The sequence below is a fragment of the Habropoda laboriosa genome, unplaced genomic scaffold (genome assembly GCF_001263275.1).
Source record: "Habropoda laboriosa isolate 0110345459 unplaced genomic scaffold, ASM126327v1 scaffold769, whole genome shotgun sequence".
NCBI classification, from domain to species: Eukaryota; Metazoa; Arthropoda; class Insecta; order Hymenoptera; family Apidae; genus Habropoda; species Habropoda laboriosa.
In genome coordinates, this window is record NW_017101042.1 from 224,769 (window position 1) to 244,315 (window position 19,547).

The following is a 19,547-nucleotide window of genomic DNA, read 5'->3' on the forward strand; positions in this document are numbered from 1 at the left end:
ATGAATCTTATTAGCCTCTGTAGTTTCTCCCTATACTTCTCAAGCATTCTGTATATTAAGATATTTTTCATAATATTTTCAAATTAATTACATTGTGGATATAAAACTATGAAAAAGCAATTGTAAATGAGAACAATTTTTCACTATAAAATGGCTTTCAATCGAAAACAAAGCGACATTCAAATATTCCGATTAGAAACTTGCATATAAATCAATATACGAGGTGTGACAAGAATGTTTTGAGAATAATTAATTTAAAAATTTTATTTTGAAAATTAAACGGATATGAGGCTGCCATCGCCTTCAAGCACATATATTCCAGCATTGGATCCATTGATCGTAACATTTCTGAAATATACTCACTTTCTAGTATTTCTTTTAACCCTAGCATTCCCAAGGCTCGAGCCGTCACGCGGAGTCCCAACGGGGGCTTCCTCGAACCCACGCTACTTTTTACTCATTTATCCTAAAAAAAACTTGCTTTTTTTATAAAGTTTTGTAATATTTGAATATGTGATGCTTTATGAACAATATAGCATATTTTTTACATTGTATTTATATATATATTTTTATATTATACGATAGAGTGTATACTAACATGAAACTAGTCTGAACTTGATTCTTCTCGTGATTCGTCTGATGTTATACATGAATGACAGAATATAATATTTTCTAAATGCTTTCTACATACGTGGTTTTTACATTTGTAGCAGCTTTGCTTTGGTTTCGATAAATTATTATATTTTATTCGTTTGTTTTTAGCTTCCTTCATACATTGATAGCATCTTCCTCTTTTGGTTGGTTCTGTATCTTTTGCTGTTTTCATTCTGAGTTTCTTTCCAGTCAAAACTTTTAAAGCATGTACAACGTTTGTTTGTAATCCTATAATGTTCAAGCTTCTGTTTTCTATTTGATTTTTAATTAATTCATTACTTAGTTCCTGTAGAAAAATTCTTCTTCTATTCATTCTTGTATTGTTCCAAATTGGATTATTTAATGTAAATAATGAATAAGCATTTAGAGCTGCAATATCTATCAGTGTATAAAACACAGAAAGAGGTCATCTTCGAATGCCACGTTTGCATGAATATACTCTCGCCATCTGATCAACCGTGACGACGCCTCCTTTGGTTTCATTATAAAATAAATTTGTGTCAGTTTTTTTCTTTGGATTTTCCATTGCTATTGCTTTATCCTGGTGCTGAGTTGATAAAAATAGGACAAGTTTTTTAGGTTTATCTCTAGCTACATAAGAGAGTAATGTTACTGGTGCTTTGAGGGTTTCTGGGTTAGTGAATGTAAATATAGACGAATAAAGTTGTCTTCCTTGTACACGTTTCAGTATGTCTGGGATGTGTCTTCTATTTTTTGGTAGTGTACCAACAGTAGTGATACAAAATTCTGAATACAATTTTTCAGCTAAGTCTACTGACGTATAGTATTGATCTGTAGTGACATTCCGGGAACTATTTTTTATTGGTTGAACGAGTCTTTCAACTATTCTTGCTGATTATTATGGTTTTGGAGCCACAGTACACTTCCATATTTAGGATATATCTTCTTTTCGAATCGGTTAACATCCTTATCAATATACCATATTTAGCCGATTTATCTTTCATGAAAATTTTGAAAGGACATCTTCCTCGAAATAGAGATAGCATTTCGTCGACAGTAGTATTGACTCCAGATTGAACAGTTATTACTCATTAACCTATTCATTAACTACAACTAATTTAGTTTATCTTTTTTTTTAATAATTAAAATGACCACCCTTTGCCCGTATAATCTCTATTATCCTATTTTTCATCTCTCCAATTAGTTTTTTTTGTTATTTCTGGACCAGTTGAGCGCCATTCTGTTAATATCGTATTTTTTAACTGTTCCTCATTTTTAATGCTGCGGATTTTTATCCTTCTTCCTATTTCACCCCACAGATGTTCAATAGCATTCATGTCCGGCGATTGAGGAGCTGTCTTTAATTGCCTTGCGGTTACGGTAACGCGTTTAGCGGTGTGCTTTGCGTCTTGATCTTGCTGAAAGATGAACTCATGTTCGAGATTTAATTTTTCTACACTATTTCTTAGATTGTTCTTTAATATGTCCAAATAAACAATCCCGAAACTAAAATACCGCCTCCTCCATGCTTGACTGTGGGGCACATGTTTATAGTTTTTAGATATTCATTTTTTTTTTTTTTTTTTTTTTGCCCTGTTCCTCATTTTTAATGCTGCGGATTTTTATCCTTCTTCCTATTTCACCCCACAGATGTTCAATAGCATTCATGTCCGGCGATTGAGGAGCTGTCTTTAATTGCCTTGCGGTTACGGTAACGCGTTTAGCGGTGTGCTTTGCGTCTTGATCTTGCTGAAAGATGAACTCATGTTCGAGATTTAATTTTTCTACACTATTTCTTAGATTGTTCTTTAATATGTCCAAATAAACAATCCCGAAACTAAAATACCGCCTCCTCCATGCTTGACTGTGGGGCACATGTTTATAGTTTTTAGATATTCATTTTTTTTTTTTTTTTTTTTTGCGCCATACCATTATTCTCCCATCGGAATCAAAAATATTGAATTTCGATTCATTGCTAAATATTACTGATTCCCAAAAAGAGCACGGTTTATTAACGTGAGCTATCGCGAATTCTAAACGTAGACGTTTATTCTTTTTACTAATGTAAGGTTTTTTTCGCGGAACTCTACCATGATATTTTTCTTTTCTTAACGTATTTCCGATAGTTTCAGGTACAACATTTGTACCATAGTCATTTCTCAATGTTTGTGCACTGGTTTTTGGATTTTCACGAACGGTCTTTAAAATCGCTCGTCGATGAATAGATTGCAACTTTCTTGATTGGCCTGACCGAGGGGTATCCTCAAAAGTTTTTAATTCTTTATACCTATTTATAATATATTGAACTGTTGCATGCGATTTATCAACTGTTTTAGCTATTTTTCTAAATGACTGACCTCGATCTCTAAACCGAATGATTAGTTCGCGAATTGCAACTGGTACTTTCGTTTTTTTACAACATCTTCGTACTATTTCTTATTAAAATTATTTCAGACTGATTTCTGATGATCTATAGAACGGGGAAACTCGCATGTTTTTATGGCAACCGATAAATAAAACAAACGAATAATAATGTATGGAGACTTTTTTGTCGCTCAAGTTGATCGCTTTGTTATCTTTGCTTTTAAATTTTACCAACAACAGATAATATGTCAATTTTTTTATTGTCAGTAACTCTATTATCTCTATAAATTATAACCCGTTAGAGAAAAATGTTTACAAATTCATTGTAGAACAGTAATAAATTAATTACGAAATTCTAGTCAGGTGTATGGAAACCTTTTTGATCCAGTGTATATCAATCTTCTTTCGTCTCGAAATTTTCGGAATAGTGGTAATATATTGTCTGCCAGATTTCTCAATCCAAATATCTGGGTTGCAGCCTTGACTACTACCTTCACTTGCAGATGGTGAGTCATAGTTTTCTTCGTCCGATTCGTCACTACTATCAATGATAAAAGTGTTATCACTTTCATGACTTTCATCTTCACTACTTTCCTATAGCACTGATTCATCGATAAAATTTTCACTACATATTTTTCGCTGTAATTTTGAAAATGAACTTTATGTTTAACTTTCTTCTCTTAGAATGAATTTTCACTTCCAACTGTTCTGTGTGAATATGTACTTGACTGTAACTAAGAATGCTGCATCGTTCCTTCCCAATTAGTTCTGTCGTTCGATTCTTAGTTCTGTGATTATTTATTATTCTATGGATATAAGATGAGCGTTGGGGTCCGCTTCACGCAATCGTCGCCAGACTGGTACATATTGCGACGCGTAGTCAGTTTTCTTTTTCTTATACAATGTATTTTTTTTTTTTACATATAGCAACGGGGACTTCTGAATATTGAACTTAAATGTGGACACGACAATAAATAATTTTTTGAGAATTTTTGACACAAGGGAAATAGTCCTAATTTAAGGTTTTCCAACTTGTGGGTTTTAGGAACAACTAGGGAATGCTAGAGTTAATGCTCGTGTTACGTATAGTCGGGGCCACGATATAGCGAGGTCGTAAAATCGGTTAGGCGTCAAAGTAAACATGTTTTAGCTGCCGGGACCCCGAAATTGACAGAAATACGAGCAGATAAGTACTTGAAACCATGGTCAGGACCGTACAAAGAATTCTTCTATCCAGCGAAAGTCAAACTGATTCTAATATATTTACTGAAAATTGAGTTCAGCTAGGACAATTTAGGGTTTTTTTCTTCTGGGAAAAGCCGCTTTTGGAAGTACGGTTACAAGTAAAGGTCTTATTGAGGTCTTTAACATCTTCATTTACCTGCTCGTGTTATATACAGATAGAAAATGCAAAAGGATTGTGTAGCTTTAATATTAACATATTTTCCATTTGTAAATGAAATACCATTTTCTACTTGAAGTACCAAATCATATGCTACCATTCGTTTATTGTTGGAACCCTCAAACAGACTGCAACACACGGCCTTGAGTGCCGCAACATCAATCGGTGCCGATTCTTGAGAGTTTCCAACTATACGTAGACTAGCCGACACTTCCGCCTAGCGCGCACCCCCTAGAAGGCCCTCGAGATAGGGTAAACAAACGCATTCCGTTTCTCACAAAAATCTAGGGCCCCCACCATCAAAAACCACGATTTTTGGTGTATATAAGGGCACGATGTTTGATGCTCGGGGGTTCAGTCTTTTACCAGAACGTTACTCCGTCAGTCGAAACGAGCAAGATCGGGTTGTAGTCCCTTTCGAGCATAGAATTGTTACATTCTCAATACAGTCTAAGACACCCCCGCGGTTCGTCGCGTAAACTGAGAAGGAATATTCTCGCCCAGTCGAGAATTGACCATTTAACTATTTAACTATCATTGGATCGAAGCAACTTGTAACTTCGCATTTATACTAGAATATATAGCTTTGTTAAGTCAGACTCGCTCATTTCAACCAAGCCTCTCCTGAGTAACATTAGTAACGAATCAGCTAAACTCACAAGGATATACCTTTACCGCTCGAGGTATATCTAACATTACGATACGCACAGTCTTCAACCCTTCTACCTATTGGAGAACGACGTAGTAACCACATGCGTTGAATGTTCCAAATCTCCTATCAACTAACCGAAATTCCGCTCCGTATAAGGACACAAAGCGTAATCCGTAACACTCGCGTTATATTACTTCGAATTTTAAAAACTGACTAAGGATGCGTCCCATTCATGACTGCTTTTACTTAAGGAAATAAAAACAGAGAGACGAATGGGGCAAATGCAGGAGGTACTCGAACGTTGCAATTAATTTTGAATTTAAAATTTCTTCCACTAGAATTGACGAATGTGCGAAAGAGCACTGTCATCGTGCAAAATTCAAATTAATCTGTTAACTGTGTTCCCCTTTGAAACAGAAATTGAATCTCCCTAGTTTTGTAATTAAAAATGAGTAAGAATTATAACCGATTACTTTCTTTTCGTTCTTATAAATGTGAATATCATCTATTTTACGTTCAATACAGGCATAACAGTACAATTAAAAATGAATAAATCCTCAATAAATAAATTATTGTGTTCTAAGTATTGGCTAACCAATGATGAGTTAACTCGTCTTACACAGTTAAAAGGTTAAAACGAAGTGATAGGATAGACTTTGAGCAATTATAAAAAACCTTGACTAACATTGTAAAACCCACATATGATAGGTCAATGAACTCGTTTCGGAATGGGCTACACACCTAAGTAAATACAAAATATTATTCCATTTAAAAGAAAACAAAGGAAAGAAAATCTTGAAATCTCGAAGGCATTTCCACCTAGAACAAAATAGTACTCATCACAAAATGTCTCCCTGGAAACGGAGTACATTTTTCTTGACATACAGGATAATTCAGCTAAGTGTGCTGCTTAAATTATTTGTAAACTGTTGGTTATAGGAAGCAATGATTCAAACAAAAGTTGTAAGGTATCAAGGGAAGCACACAATGTAATTAATTAGTTTATATTGGTGTTTCGCTTTCTTATCGAAATATGAAGGTCACCTTAAGTTTTTAAATGGTAACGAGTAAAATTTGATTCTGCAGTTGGAAAGACTATTGAACGCTGAGTAAATAACTATTAAGGTGTATGAGCCCAAAAACTAATAATTACCGATTTTCTGAACGATTTTTAATGTAAGTGATGCTCAAAATGCTGTCCATTACAATTAAAACAAGTGCATAGTCGATTAATAAGTGAAAATGACACATGTCGAAGAGTATCTTGAGTGATTGCATGCTCTTATGATACGATGTTTCATATCTACGAGTATCGTGGGTGGCTCGCGATTACATACCTTCATTTTCTAGATGTTCCCAAAGAAAGTAGTCAAGGGCGTTAATAAATTCGGAGAACGAGCCGGCCACAAACGTTTATCATCATTCCCCAACGAATATCTCAGTAATTATTAGTTTTTGGTCCCATACATTTTAGTAACTTTTTACTCAGCATTCAATACTCTTTACAACTACCGAGTCAAATTTTACCCATTACCATTACAAGACTCAATGTGATCTTTATATTTCGATAAGAAACTAAAATAGCAATATAAACTAATTATTACATCGTGTGCTCCCCTTGATACTATACAACCTTTGTTTGAACCATTTTTTCATATAACCAACCGTTGAGAATTAATCTAGAATTAGACATACTTAGCTAAATCACCCTGTGATAAATAACGAATAACGAATAATTCGGCAACTGGTCTCGTAGAAAGATTATAACGGAACACATTGTATAATAGCCATGAGGTAAGTAAGGAACGCCATTGCACTGGTTTCACCTCAATTTATTAAAATCCAAATGCGATGGTCGGCGTACAGTTCACCCGGAATAATACAATTATTTTGTTCGCTAATTGTCCCGGCGGCAGCGGTTCGGCGGATACGTTTCGATGGCTGGTAAAGGAAAAACTGACCGGGGGTGTAGGCGTACTGGGTTTTTATATTGTTAGGGCAGGGAGACAGGAGTAGAGATAGATAAAGATAGAAGTGGAGAAAGTGGTGGAAACGGAAAATTTGTAGAAAGCGGGGCCGTTCGTCCTCGTGCAAACCTGGATGCCACATGTGCGCTTCTTGGGCTACTCGAGGACGAAGGCAAGTCTTAACCCGGGGAGAGACAAAAGAACGGAAACTAAAATCTGAAGGAGTTAAAAAAGAGAAAGTTCGCGTGGAAGAATAGAACAAGGTTCGGTAAGGGCTTGTTGGCAGCGACGTACCCGACACACATTCATATCAGGAGATTGGAGATGTGTTTGCAAAAAATCGACTGAACTGCTAGGTGAACGATTTTAAGTGACAGTCACTGTAAATATCACTACGAAACGGCTGTTCAAATAACAGAACTTTCGGATAATAGGTTTGGATATTAGGGTACAGTAATGTCTCTACAAGTGTCAGTCAGTTTGGATTCTACAAGTGTCAGTATAGATGGTCCTACGCCTAGGTCTGCGTCATTGCTGCGCCTATGTTATCTCGCTCGCTGTCAGTCAAGCGTGTAACGCTACACCACTCGGTTTCTTTTACGAGATTTCACGGCTCGACAAATCATAATAGAAAAATATAATTTCTTTAATTTTACTTTTTTTCATCTGAAATTTTTTTTAACATGACACAGGGAGTCTGTTTTATCTCAATACAGTGAAATATCTTTTAAGGAAGTGATGTTAGAAAAAAAAAAATGTTTTAACAAAAGTTGTTTGGTACGAGCAGGAAAATTATGTGGTATAAATATCTTTTTGTACCTGGTATGGTGGGGGAGATTTCAAAGTCAGTTTAATTTTTTTAAATAGAATGCTATATTTTTTTATACATAATATGATAGTGTATGTTAAGACGAATCCAACGAGGTGCGAACAAAGTCATTTCCTTTGATAAAACAGACACACGCGACAGTGAGGCACGTATGGTGGTCCGGCTCCCGGTTTTTCGCAATTTTACGACCTCCCATGAAAAGAAATGATTATGTTCGCACCTTGTTGGACTTTTATCCAATTAAGGTTGCAGATACGGGAGGCTCTACTACATTTCATTACATGTATAATATTTACACGAAAACATAAATTTTAAAATATTATAAGGTGTACGACAATAAATCAATTAAAACTTTTTTATTTGTATTCAATGCGTAGCAGCATGAAATGGACTATATAGTTATTAAATATAATTATGTTATTGAAACCGGCAGTGTGCGTAGAGGATTGAGCCTTACAACTAGTGCAGGGAGTAAGAATGTTTGTTGCTCGACTTGCAGCTTCCTTACATTCAAGTAATTGTGGCAGTAATTTGTAACAAGTTTAACAGTATTTTTCATTTTGTCATTCAACGGACTGAACGGCTTAACACCACTTAAGTATTTCTTAACATTTACCATTTCACTGTTCAAAAATGATGACAAATCGCGGTTTTCTCTCAATTTCAAGAACAATCAGAAGTCCGATGGTGCCAAATCAGGTCTGTACGGACGGTATGCAACAACTATGAATTTTAGGTTCCTCGTTGTTTTCGTCGGCTTTTTCTGATTGCTGTCTATACACATATGTAATTCAGAAGTAGAATTCATGACTAACGTAGTCACACACGTTTGAATTAGACAGTATAAACCACTGAACGCAAGTTACATTTTGTTTTTTTCTCTACTACTAGTGACGCCACGCAGTAGGAGACCTTGCTTATATTAGATCTACCGGAACGTTCTGTCCGTTTTTGAATTAAAAGAAAATACATTTTCAGTACATTTATTAATATTTGACCTCTTCCCAGCGTGATGGTAATTTGTGGATTCCATTTCTGTAGAATGATTCATCTTTGGATCTTGAGATGACATTATCGGACAGAACTTTCCGGTAGACCTAATAATTATTGGAACGATACAGATTTTATACTTCACTCCTATTTTTAAAGGCAGATAGATATGTCTCTATAATACCAGCATAGGTGATTTTTTCTTTGAATAATACACACACTACTTTTATCACAAGTATACCTAGTTTAAACTCTAAACCTTTGTTATTGGATTATCACGCTGTGTCATACCTGCGGTCATCCAATTTGGTATTGCATTATCGGGTCAATATTATACTGGTTCAGTATTATCACGGACGACGTACAAGATAGATCTAACATCTTATAGGACTTCGTGTCCGTAGCATTGCGGCCAAGAAGGCCCTTACCATTTTCATGTCGCTCCTAACATTACCAATTCAACGTAGAATAAGATTACAACATTAGTAGTGGTTATAATTAGAACTAAATGTAACTATGAAATTACAAATAAGAAAGTAACGTAATTGTTTATTAGTAGATGATTCATTCTACTGCTGTCAAAATATCGTGAACAGTTCTACTCACTCAATCTAATATGTGTGTTAGGATGTGCTCGTGGTAGTTGCAAAACAACTTTCGAGCTTTGTCGATTTCGCACGTGGTGTGCCGACTAGATTTACTAAGGTTCGTTTTTCGAAGGACCACCTCCGTCTTAGGAGAACAAATTAATGCTGACTATTTTCTCTGAGGAACGACTCGTAGCGTGGTGAAATGAATTCTGTCTGTCTTCTCCGCGAAAGGTCCCACGACACCTCTGAGCGAGGACGCATCGCGGGGGTGAGGCCCTCGAATAGGCTGAAGACATTTTTCGATAGTGGTGGGGAAGGGTGGCTGTCAAAAACTATTGGTTAAAATCATAGGTGGGAAAACTATACGAAAATGTCACCCCCCAGACCATAGGTCACTCTCAGGTACCAAGCATACCCTTGAGTGACGCACGCGGGAATTCCGAGTGCCTCGAACAATGACCGTAGCAGACAAAAAATGTACAAATTAAAAAGGCGAAGATTCTAAGTCGAAAACAAGGCAATAAAAGGTGAAAGCAAGTTCTTAGATTGAAAGACTACGATTGCCGTGGTGTCATAAAATCACTGCTGCTACGAAACGAACGAAGGCGAAAAAATGTATACAATAGAACTACATGCTAAGAAAATCTAAGGGTCGAGGACTTAACAATATGTATGTAAATCTTGATATGCAAATTTAACAAAAGAGGATTTTTTACATCTGTCAGGGCTCTGTAGTGGGCATAATAAAACCTCTGATATTTTACACGATCGGTATTTCAGAACGTCGGACACAAAAATACATTAGGTGTCAGGTCTGTCCTATATCTCGTCTGCGGTATAATATCGTTCAGTATTGTATTATATTGATCTGTAGTGTATTCTCGTCGTTCTCTTCAACTACGTCTTTTTACAGTTATTGGTTTGTTTCATCTTCCTCTACTAATATCCGTGTGAAAACATACTGAATTCTGTATGAATATCGAGGCATGTTGCTTGCCATAACTGTAATCGTTTGTTCATTATGACAGACAATCTGAAATACAAAATGCCAAAAACTGGAGACCTTTCGATAGAGACGCGTGCAGTGATTTGTGTTCTCCACGGTGAATGACTTTCCATTGGTGTTATAGCCAAAAAATTCCAAATATCTAAAAGTACAGCGTAAAATATAATTCAGAAGAAGGAAGTTACTGGCAAGCTACAAAATCGCACGCGATCTGGACAAAGAATATGTACAAGCCAGTAGGATGACACCTTCATTAGACTTCAAAGTAAACGAAATAGGAGGCTTACCACACCAGAAAACATTAGAGATCTGAATATTTAGAAGAATAAGTCGTTGTCTGTATCAACGGTGAAATGGCATTTGAACGAAACTGGTCTTCTGGGTTGATTAGCGGTCAGAAAACCATATTTTCGTCCAGGTAACAAAACAAAACGATTGCTTTGGACGAAGAAACATCAACATTGGAGTGAAAAGGAATGTATTAAAGTTCTCTCGACAAATGAGCCAAAGTTTGAATTATTCGGCTCCAAAAGGTGTATGTTTGTTGCCACCAAACCACGGAAAAAATATTGGAAGTTTTAGTTTCAAAAGTCAAGTATAGCAGAGGTAGTGTTATGATGTGGGATTGTTTAGTCGAGGAAAAGCTGGAGACCTCATCGAAATAGACGGAACCATGGCAAAGGAGATGCACCGGCGTATATTAGAGGCACATGCTCTACCCTCAGGAAGAGATTGATCGGTGAACCATTTGTTTTTTTGAAAGACAACGATCTAAAATATAGCTCCAAGTTGTGTCGGTCATATCCAGAGCAACAGGAAGAAGAGAGCAATTTGAAAACGATGGTGTGGTTGTTCCAATCGCTAGAACAGGCGGATAAGATGGATAAGAAGGTAAAAGCTATGCTTCCCTCCAATGTGGAAGAATCTGCAGAAAAGACATGTGGAAAAATCTGTAGGGAGCATGGGCTGCAATATCTGCGGAAATGCTTATGAAATTACTTAATATACCAAGCAGTGATTAAGGCAAAGGGTGGGCACATCCATGAACGTCATTTGAACGCACATTGATAATTAATTTGTTAAATATGTAATATTGTGTTTATTTTAGTTTATAAAAACACTATTTGAAGCAACCGGTTTTAAAAACGATTTAATTTACCAGCTTGAATATCCTATTCTTCGAAATTATAAAAGCGTTCGATACTTATGAGCGCTAGTGTATATATTTTTCGAAACGTTTAAAGAAAATATATGTAGAAACTAGCTTGTTATTTCTTTAGTTTTGATATTTTGAATTAGTTAAATTACTCTTGCAATTAGTTAACTTCGTGAAAGAGGTGGCAGAAAAAGATTAGTTTGTTCGAGAGTGTTGTTCGATTTAAATGTTAATATAGTAAAATGTGTATGGAGTTCGGTTCGAGAGTAAAATTGTAAATGCATTTTATTTGTTATCTGCAGGCGGAGCACCAAATCGACCGCTTCCACCTACCCCTGACGAAGAGGAATTAGGGGATCGTACGCTAGTCATGAAACGGGTAAGTAAATTATCTAATAATCTAACTGTGCGTAATGCAAGTAAACGTAACGTTTTTTTAGCGCATCCTTATCGTTTTTATGTGCCATTTGAGATTTATCGACATGTATTAATAATGATACGAATCGATCGATCTTCGTATACCGATTGAATGTAATTTTTACTCCTTTGCCGTTTATTTGTATTTTCATAAAGTCGTCTATGTACTTTTTTTCCATTCTTGAGTACGCTTTAACATTATTCGGGTCGAATTTAATTACAAAGTGGAAGAGAGGAAGAAAATACAAACAACTGCGTTGTATTTCCGTTTCCTTACATATATATTTTATGTATGTAGGGTCAGCTCATCAATTACTGGCATCTATATATGTATATATTTGTTGTTGTATGCCCATTGATAGTCGAGAATAAGTCAGACATATTCATCCATCCGTATTTGAATTATTCTTGCGCAGTTCCAGTACACTATAGTGCGTTGCGTGTACATTTGCTGTTATCGTACAATACGTTACTGTGCAGTTGTATACAATTGAGTATGTGTTGCCTTGCCATATGTTGTACTATCGCGCGGTGGTGAAAGTTAAACGAAACGTGAAAAGAAAATAAATATAAAAGGAGGAAAAGCTATGGACAGTATTGAAAACTGATCGATGATGCCCAAATACAATGTGTACGTTCAGTCGTATATCGCGGAACGATCATGGTATTCTAATATTTGACAATTTCCCCTAGTAGTTGGTTAGATAAAGAATATGCATTGTTTTATATCATTTTCGTTTAAGCATAAAGCACATAGACGTTATTATTTATTTTCTTGCTTCGTGTGGAACGTGTCACCACCACGTTAGAAAGATAATTTTATTGCTCACTCGATCACTTGATCACTTGATCGCTTGATCCCATTGCACTGCCATCACAGCTGGCTCGCGTTATGTAACGCCGCACGCAAATTTTTTTCTTCCTTTCGTGTGAGTGTCTTTCTTTTGTCACTATGTTTATTGCCCTCGTGCGCGCTCTCTAGAAACTTAGTCAGATGTCAGACGATCGCGGCACGGCTAGCAGCAACCGGCGCTCCGAAGCGGAGGAGCAACTACTACTGAAGGAGTGGGATTTTACCCGCTTCTTCCACGGTTTTAACGAAAGGTTGGATAAAATGAAACAGGAGACAACGCATTCGCAAGAGACAACAGAGACGAACAAGTCTGGTAACGAGGATCATCTTTCTTCGTCGTCCACGGAGAGAACGTTAAAAAGACAGGAACAATTATCGTCGCGTAAAAAGCAGGAGAATCATTCGCAGCAACAACAGCATCATCAAAAGCAACAACAGTTGAAAGCGGTGCACAGACGGCAGGAAAGCGATTCGAAGCTTGGCAACACGACCAGCGCTTTTGCACGTGCTTTTCGCCGCGAGAATTCCGATTTTTTCCCTTCCGCGAGACACTCTGCATATTTACAGAAGTCAGACTCCTCGAGATCGAGCATATTTTCAAGCGGTAATCGGCGCGGAAGTGAGATAAGCGTCGCCGGTATCGCTGGCAAAAAGGGGAATATTGTCAGTACCGGTGAGCCGGTTCTTACAGACTTTTCTTTCGGTCGTGACGGTCTTCAGAGGCCTAGAAGAGAAAAGACCGAGAGCGAAATCGTTTTTGGTAATAGACACGGGGCCAGAAGGTTCGACTTTGGACGCGATAAAGATGACACTACGAGAAGACGCAGTTGTAGACCATCAGACGTGGTTTCTGCCGCAGTTGACGAAGCAGGAACTATTAAATCTACGGCCAGTACAACGGCTAGCGAGTACAGCCCCATTGTCACCCAGGTCAGTCCCCCCTATGAATCCTGCCTGCGTGCTTGCCTGAAAGATATACCTACTGCATTACCTTTATCTCTACCTTCGATTTCTCTACCATCGCGTGAATTTCAACATTCTGATTTTCATAAATGTCCCTCTTTCCAGATATCTGTCGATATGCCGATCTCTTCTTACCAATCATTCACTTCATCTCTTACTTATGTGTTCATCTACTTCGTGTCAAAGTAACAACTTTAATTCGAACTAAATTCAATTGCATTATTTTCAACAATCTCTCATTTATGTCCTTTCGCCCTGTAATGTAAATTATTTCTTTGATCGGTAGATTTTTAGAGAAATAATTTCAGGAATAGTTCAATATTAATGTAGACTATTCGTTTGAATTATTATCGACTCTCGTCAGAGTTAATCGCGTATTCTTTTATAATGTGTTATTATTTGATAAGGAAATATCGACAGACATATTTTATCACGAAACCTTTACATCCATTTTTCCAATATCTAACGGCATACGGAAATCAACATAGAAAGCTAGTCAGCTACGCTCGAATTTTAGGCGCATTTCCCTATTACCTTCCTTGTCTTTATTATTTTTTCAGATTTAAGGACATGAGTAGGATACATAATTATTAGCGCTATCAGTATTCTATTACCAGTACTACTATTACCTCTTCTACTATTTTACTAGATCTTTCAATCGGACAAAGTCATACAAAGCTTTATAGAGGAACGTTAGATATATTAATAATATATACTACCTTGATATAAGGGAATCAACGACATATTGTTTTACATTACTAATAGTATACGCTATTATTGTTGTAATTTATCAGAGGGAATATTTTCATATTATTAACAAGTACTTCTTTTCCTCGCTTTTCGTTCTCTTTCTGGTGCACAGAAATTTTGTTCATGTTGCGACGTTTGTTGAGTAGTGTTAAAACGACGTGTCAATAATCTTCAGAGTTTCTTAATCAAATTCATTTTATACCATTTACCACTTCTTTTAGAAGGTGTGATGCCTAACCCTTTGCTATTTTATTTGCGCCTCATTGGTGGTTAATTTCAATTTTTCTCTAGATATAAAGTCAGCATGTTTGCATTCAGCAAACTCATTTTCCGACATTTCAGAATCGGTAATAATGCGATAGCTTCAATTTACTTTCTCCAATTCTCATTATCGCATATAATCGGATGTTTGTAAAAAGTTGAAAGTTTGCTTATAAGTAACAAATTTACAGATTTATTATACTGCAGAGATACGTATACACAGAGTGGTCCTGAAAATGATGGTCTCCTTAAGGGCTATGCTTAGATAGGTAATACGAAATGAAAAACGTTCAAATGTGATATTAAAAACGTATGTTTACTATGATACTTAATAAGTGATGGCAGGCAAAATTTAGCAGTACTGTTTCATAGTTTATTATGCAGTAATATCGAAATGTCTTTTTTACGTTCTACTGAATGATACATACTATATCAAATATACTAGGTGTCACAAATTGATGACAAATACAAAAGGGGGCGAGTCTACATAAAAAGATACGGTGATAACATAATTAGATTGTATTACATATAAAGGTTTGTTTCCGAGTAAATTGACGTGAAAAATTCAACTATTATGCACGCACTAATGTAACTCAATCTAACGAAAATTGGTACAAACTACTTGTACTGTTCTTCCCATCTATTATGCAGTATGTCCGGTTTAAGTGTATACACGCGATTATTTGACTTCACGATCACCTTCGAGAATCTTGCGAACGTTACGTTTTAATTTTTAAATGGAATCTTTATTTTTATTACATATTCTTGTAGTTGGTATCGAACTATTTTCAAAACACAACCTGCATATGTATTTTGCGTAAGCCATTGTTGAGTTATTAAGCTTCAAATTTGGCGTGCCCTCTGCATTATCGTTATCCGATGTTCACCGTGGGGAGGTAACTCGGTCGGACTTTGTGTGCTACTAGACGAAAAACAATTGGATTGAGCCACATCGATACTGTAACACATCTTTGAGCTCTTCCTACAAAGATTACAAAAATGAATTTTTAATAATGCAGGACATGTAGAAAAACAAAACATGTACCTTAAAATGGAAGCGAAAAACACACACACACACACACACACACAGAAAATCGGTTCTTTCTAGAGCGGTGTATATCGGGTAACGCTAATACCAGCGGCACGCCAAATGCAGGTAGTATTTTGAAAACAGTTCGATATCAGCTACAAGAATATGTAATGAAAAATATAGGTGTCCATTTAAAAATTTAAACGTGACCTTCACAGGGCTCTCCAAGGTCACCGCGAAGTCAAATAATTATCATTACGATGTGTTCCCCTTAACACCATACAACATTAGTCCGAAACATTTTTTTGTATTCTTAATATTTAGGGAAATAATCGAACATACTGTACGTATTTTTTTTTTTGCTTCAAAAAATGTTTTTTTATTAATGTTTGGAAATTATTTTTGGAAAATACGTTGGAAATAATTTCTAATCTTCCTTTAATGTTATTGCGGATTATATAATACTTTTATTAAATGTATCATACTTTTATGAATATATGAATTTAAACATTGATTTACTTGGAACTGGAACTCCATGTAAGAAAATGTTATACAGGGTTAAGCTCGCATTCGAGCATCTAAAATATCTGTGTTCCTTTTGATGATACAAAAAAATATTGGAAAATGAAATTATATTGTTCAAAGAGACAAATGTTGCTGTGAAGTAATAATATTTTTGTATGTCATATTTTTCGAGATTTCACGCTTATTGTCATTTTTTTGAAAGGGTTTATATACTTTCATTACCATACTGTTAAAGCTGACAAAAAAGTGAGTTCAACCATATGTATCGCATTGACCTTCAAATGATAAAAATATTTTTACAACACCAGAAATACACGAGACAGAATTTGGCTTGCATGTACTGACGTCGTTCCAAAACTTATCGAAAGTGCGAAATCATTCATTTGTCATATTTAAAAATATATAGAAGTTAACAGTGATCTTTTTACACATCATCTGAAATAAGTAGCTACAAATTTGCACTTATGGGGGTCATACGGTTTCAAAGAATCGCTTTCTTTGGGAAGTTTTTTGTAGGTAATTACTAAGTGAAAAGTTTCAATTTTTTTAGCGGACAAATGTGTAACTTCCGTCTTCATTTTCCAATTTTTTTTAAATAAAAAGTGCTACAAAATGGCGGAATTATTTGCTAACTCTGAAGTCGTGTATGTTGGAACATTGATAGTAGGCCGCCATCGTCACCAAGGACTAGAATGCCCAAATTAAAAAATTTGTGTTTATTTATAAATAAGAATGTATTATCTACAATGTAGCATAGGATTTTTAAAAAATTTTAATAATTACAGAAATGGCGACCCTTTGAAGAGGAAAAATCTCTTTCTACTAAAACATATCAACTTTAAGCGATTCTGAAAAATTAAATAAGTGAGATATCGAAAAAATCCTACGCTACGTTGTAGAATACTTTATGGAGAATATTCCCTCAAAATTTGAACGAAATCGAACGGTGTAGTTCCGGAAATTTTGTGTCGGCCAGTTCAAAAAACATAGTTTCGAGAAAAAGGTAACAGAAGCTTTAAGATAAAATTCTTTTCTGATAAAGAGAGATTTATTATATTTTATCTTTAATCTGCTATTCCAAGTCCATATAGCAATACTTCCGTATCAGAGAAACTGATGACAATCTCCTTCTTTGCTTTTTTGAGTAATTTTCATGCTATTCTACTCTACTCTTCCGCCTTTTCTTCAGAGTTTCTTATTCGTTGTTCGTCCATTATTTTACGAAAGTTGTAACTATTTATTTCTAAAATTTAATGCATCATTTTTAAAATATTATGATTTCCCTCGTTAAAATTCTAGCAACTATAAATGTTGCAATATCGTCAATTCATTTATCAACTTATCACATGTGACAAGAAAACCTTAAATTACATATTTGTAAGCAACAAAATATTGCTCTAATACAATATCTCTATTTCATCTGATCTGTGAGGCCTCCCGCATGATACAATCCGTTCCTGTATCTATTGTCATAATTTCGTCAAAAACTCGAATTTTGAAATATCGCTTTGGCAAGATATTCTACACACTTGAAACGTTAAAAATGTTCAAAAAAATCGATTTTTTGAAACCGTCTGACCCTTGTGCCCTTTAAATATGTAAATTTTATATAGTTCCGTTCTTCCCATAAAAACATTTTTTGTCATTTCAAGGTCGTGCATAGGTTAACTTGACACACATAGTTGAACTCGTTTTTTTTATCAACTTTAACAATATGGCAACGAAAACATATAATTCCATTTACGAAAATGACAATAAGCTTGAAGTTTCGAAAAATATGAGCTAGAAAACATTTGCCCCTTTGAACAGAATAATTTAAAGGAACCAAGATATTTCAGACGCTCAGGTTAGAGGAAACACCCTGTACTTTAACGACTTATTTTCTTCGCACAGAATGTTTGAATCGTTCTTCAAGTTACGCTACTAATTTGGTGACATCATGTATCAAATTTGCTTTGCTACACTAACGAAATGCGTTGAAGTAATTCTCTTGCATAAGAATTATAATACGCAAACATAGGTAAAACCGAAGATTTGGAAGTTTTGCAAAGTTTTATGTTACTTTATGGTATAAATACATGCGAGAAACCCTGACTAAGATTACACAGCCTATTTGAATCTTGATGAATTTTTCTACAAAGTCAAACAGTCTACAAGAATTTTTCTTTCCTTAATTTTATCTCCGTAAAATGTAATTATTTAATCTCTGCACTTAAAAGGACCATTTTTATTCTCGGACTCCTTCTTGTATTTATCACTTGATGCTACTGTGTATATCGTTGATGTAAATATAGATATATTTCTTACATATCTACTGATTCGTTAAAAAAAGTTCATACATCTAATGAAAGTTTGGTGTGTAAATAATTTGATACATACAACTTGCAAGCATTATAAATGTACTACGACGTAAAATATTTACAATTAATTCTCAATGCTTCTTATCAGTTTAGAGACACACTCGTTGTTTGTTTATTGTGATATACTGCGTCACGTAACATTTTATAGAAAAGTTTGGTTATGTTAACATCTTACTGCTACTTTTTTAGCTACTACTATTGCCATCTTTACTGCTGATATAACCACTGCTATTATTAACAATTATATAATAAGAACTACTGCAGCAATTATTATGTAATGTTACTACTCACATCTTCTACTTGCTATAGTATTGTGGGAATAAGTTAGTGTTTCTTAATTGTAACTAAAGTGCTTCAGTAAAAAAGAAACGTAATTTGGTCCAAATTACATTCAGTGAGATATGAAAATTAATATTTCTGTTAACAAATAACTATTATTTATCAATGTCTTTACATTGTTTATTAATGTTTTACAACTACCAGTTGAAATTTCAAAAGTTATTAATGACGTAAGATTTGGTTTATGATAATTAAATATACAGTATAATCAGTGATGTGCGGGTATATATCCGAAATCGCGGGAACCCGAGCTTTGGGACGAATCAGGAAAGATCAGGCAAGATCGGGTCGGGTTCTCGAGTATCCTGCGATATACGACGCATCAAGATTCCAAAAGTAACCATTCAGAGATGAGCAAATAATAAGATATATCCTTTATTTTAAATTGTAGTGCAAAGAATATAATTCCTCTACATTTTCTAGTAATAATTTTGATCTCGTTGGCGTGACCATGTTTCCTGCATTAGAAAACAAACAT

General features: G+C 35.3%; 1 protein-coding gene across 1 annotated transcript in view; it reads left to right on the forward strand.

The window, feature by feature from the left end:
• LOC108577998 (serine/threonine-protein kinase mig-15) overlaps positions 1-19,547 on the forward strand; it is a 192,983-nt gene that overhangs the window by 135,841 nt on the left and 37,595 nt on the right. The window contains exons 13-14 of the mRNA XM_017941240.1: positions 11,874-11,950; positions 12,971-13,771. Of these exons, the coding sequence (XP_017796729.1) occupies positions 11,874-11,950; positions 12,971-13,771 (878 nt within the window). The remainder of the gene's footprint in view (positions 1-11,873; positions 11,951-12,970; positions 13,772-19,547) is intronic.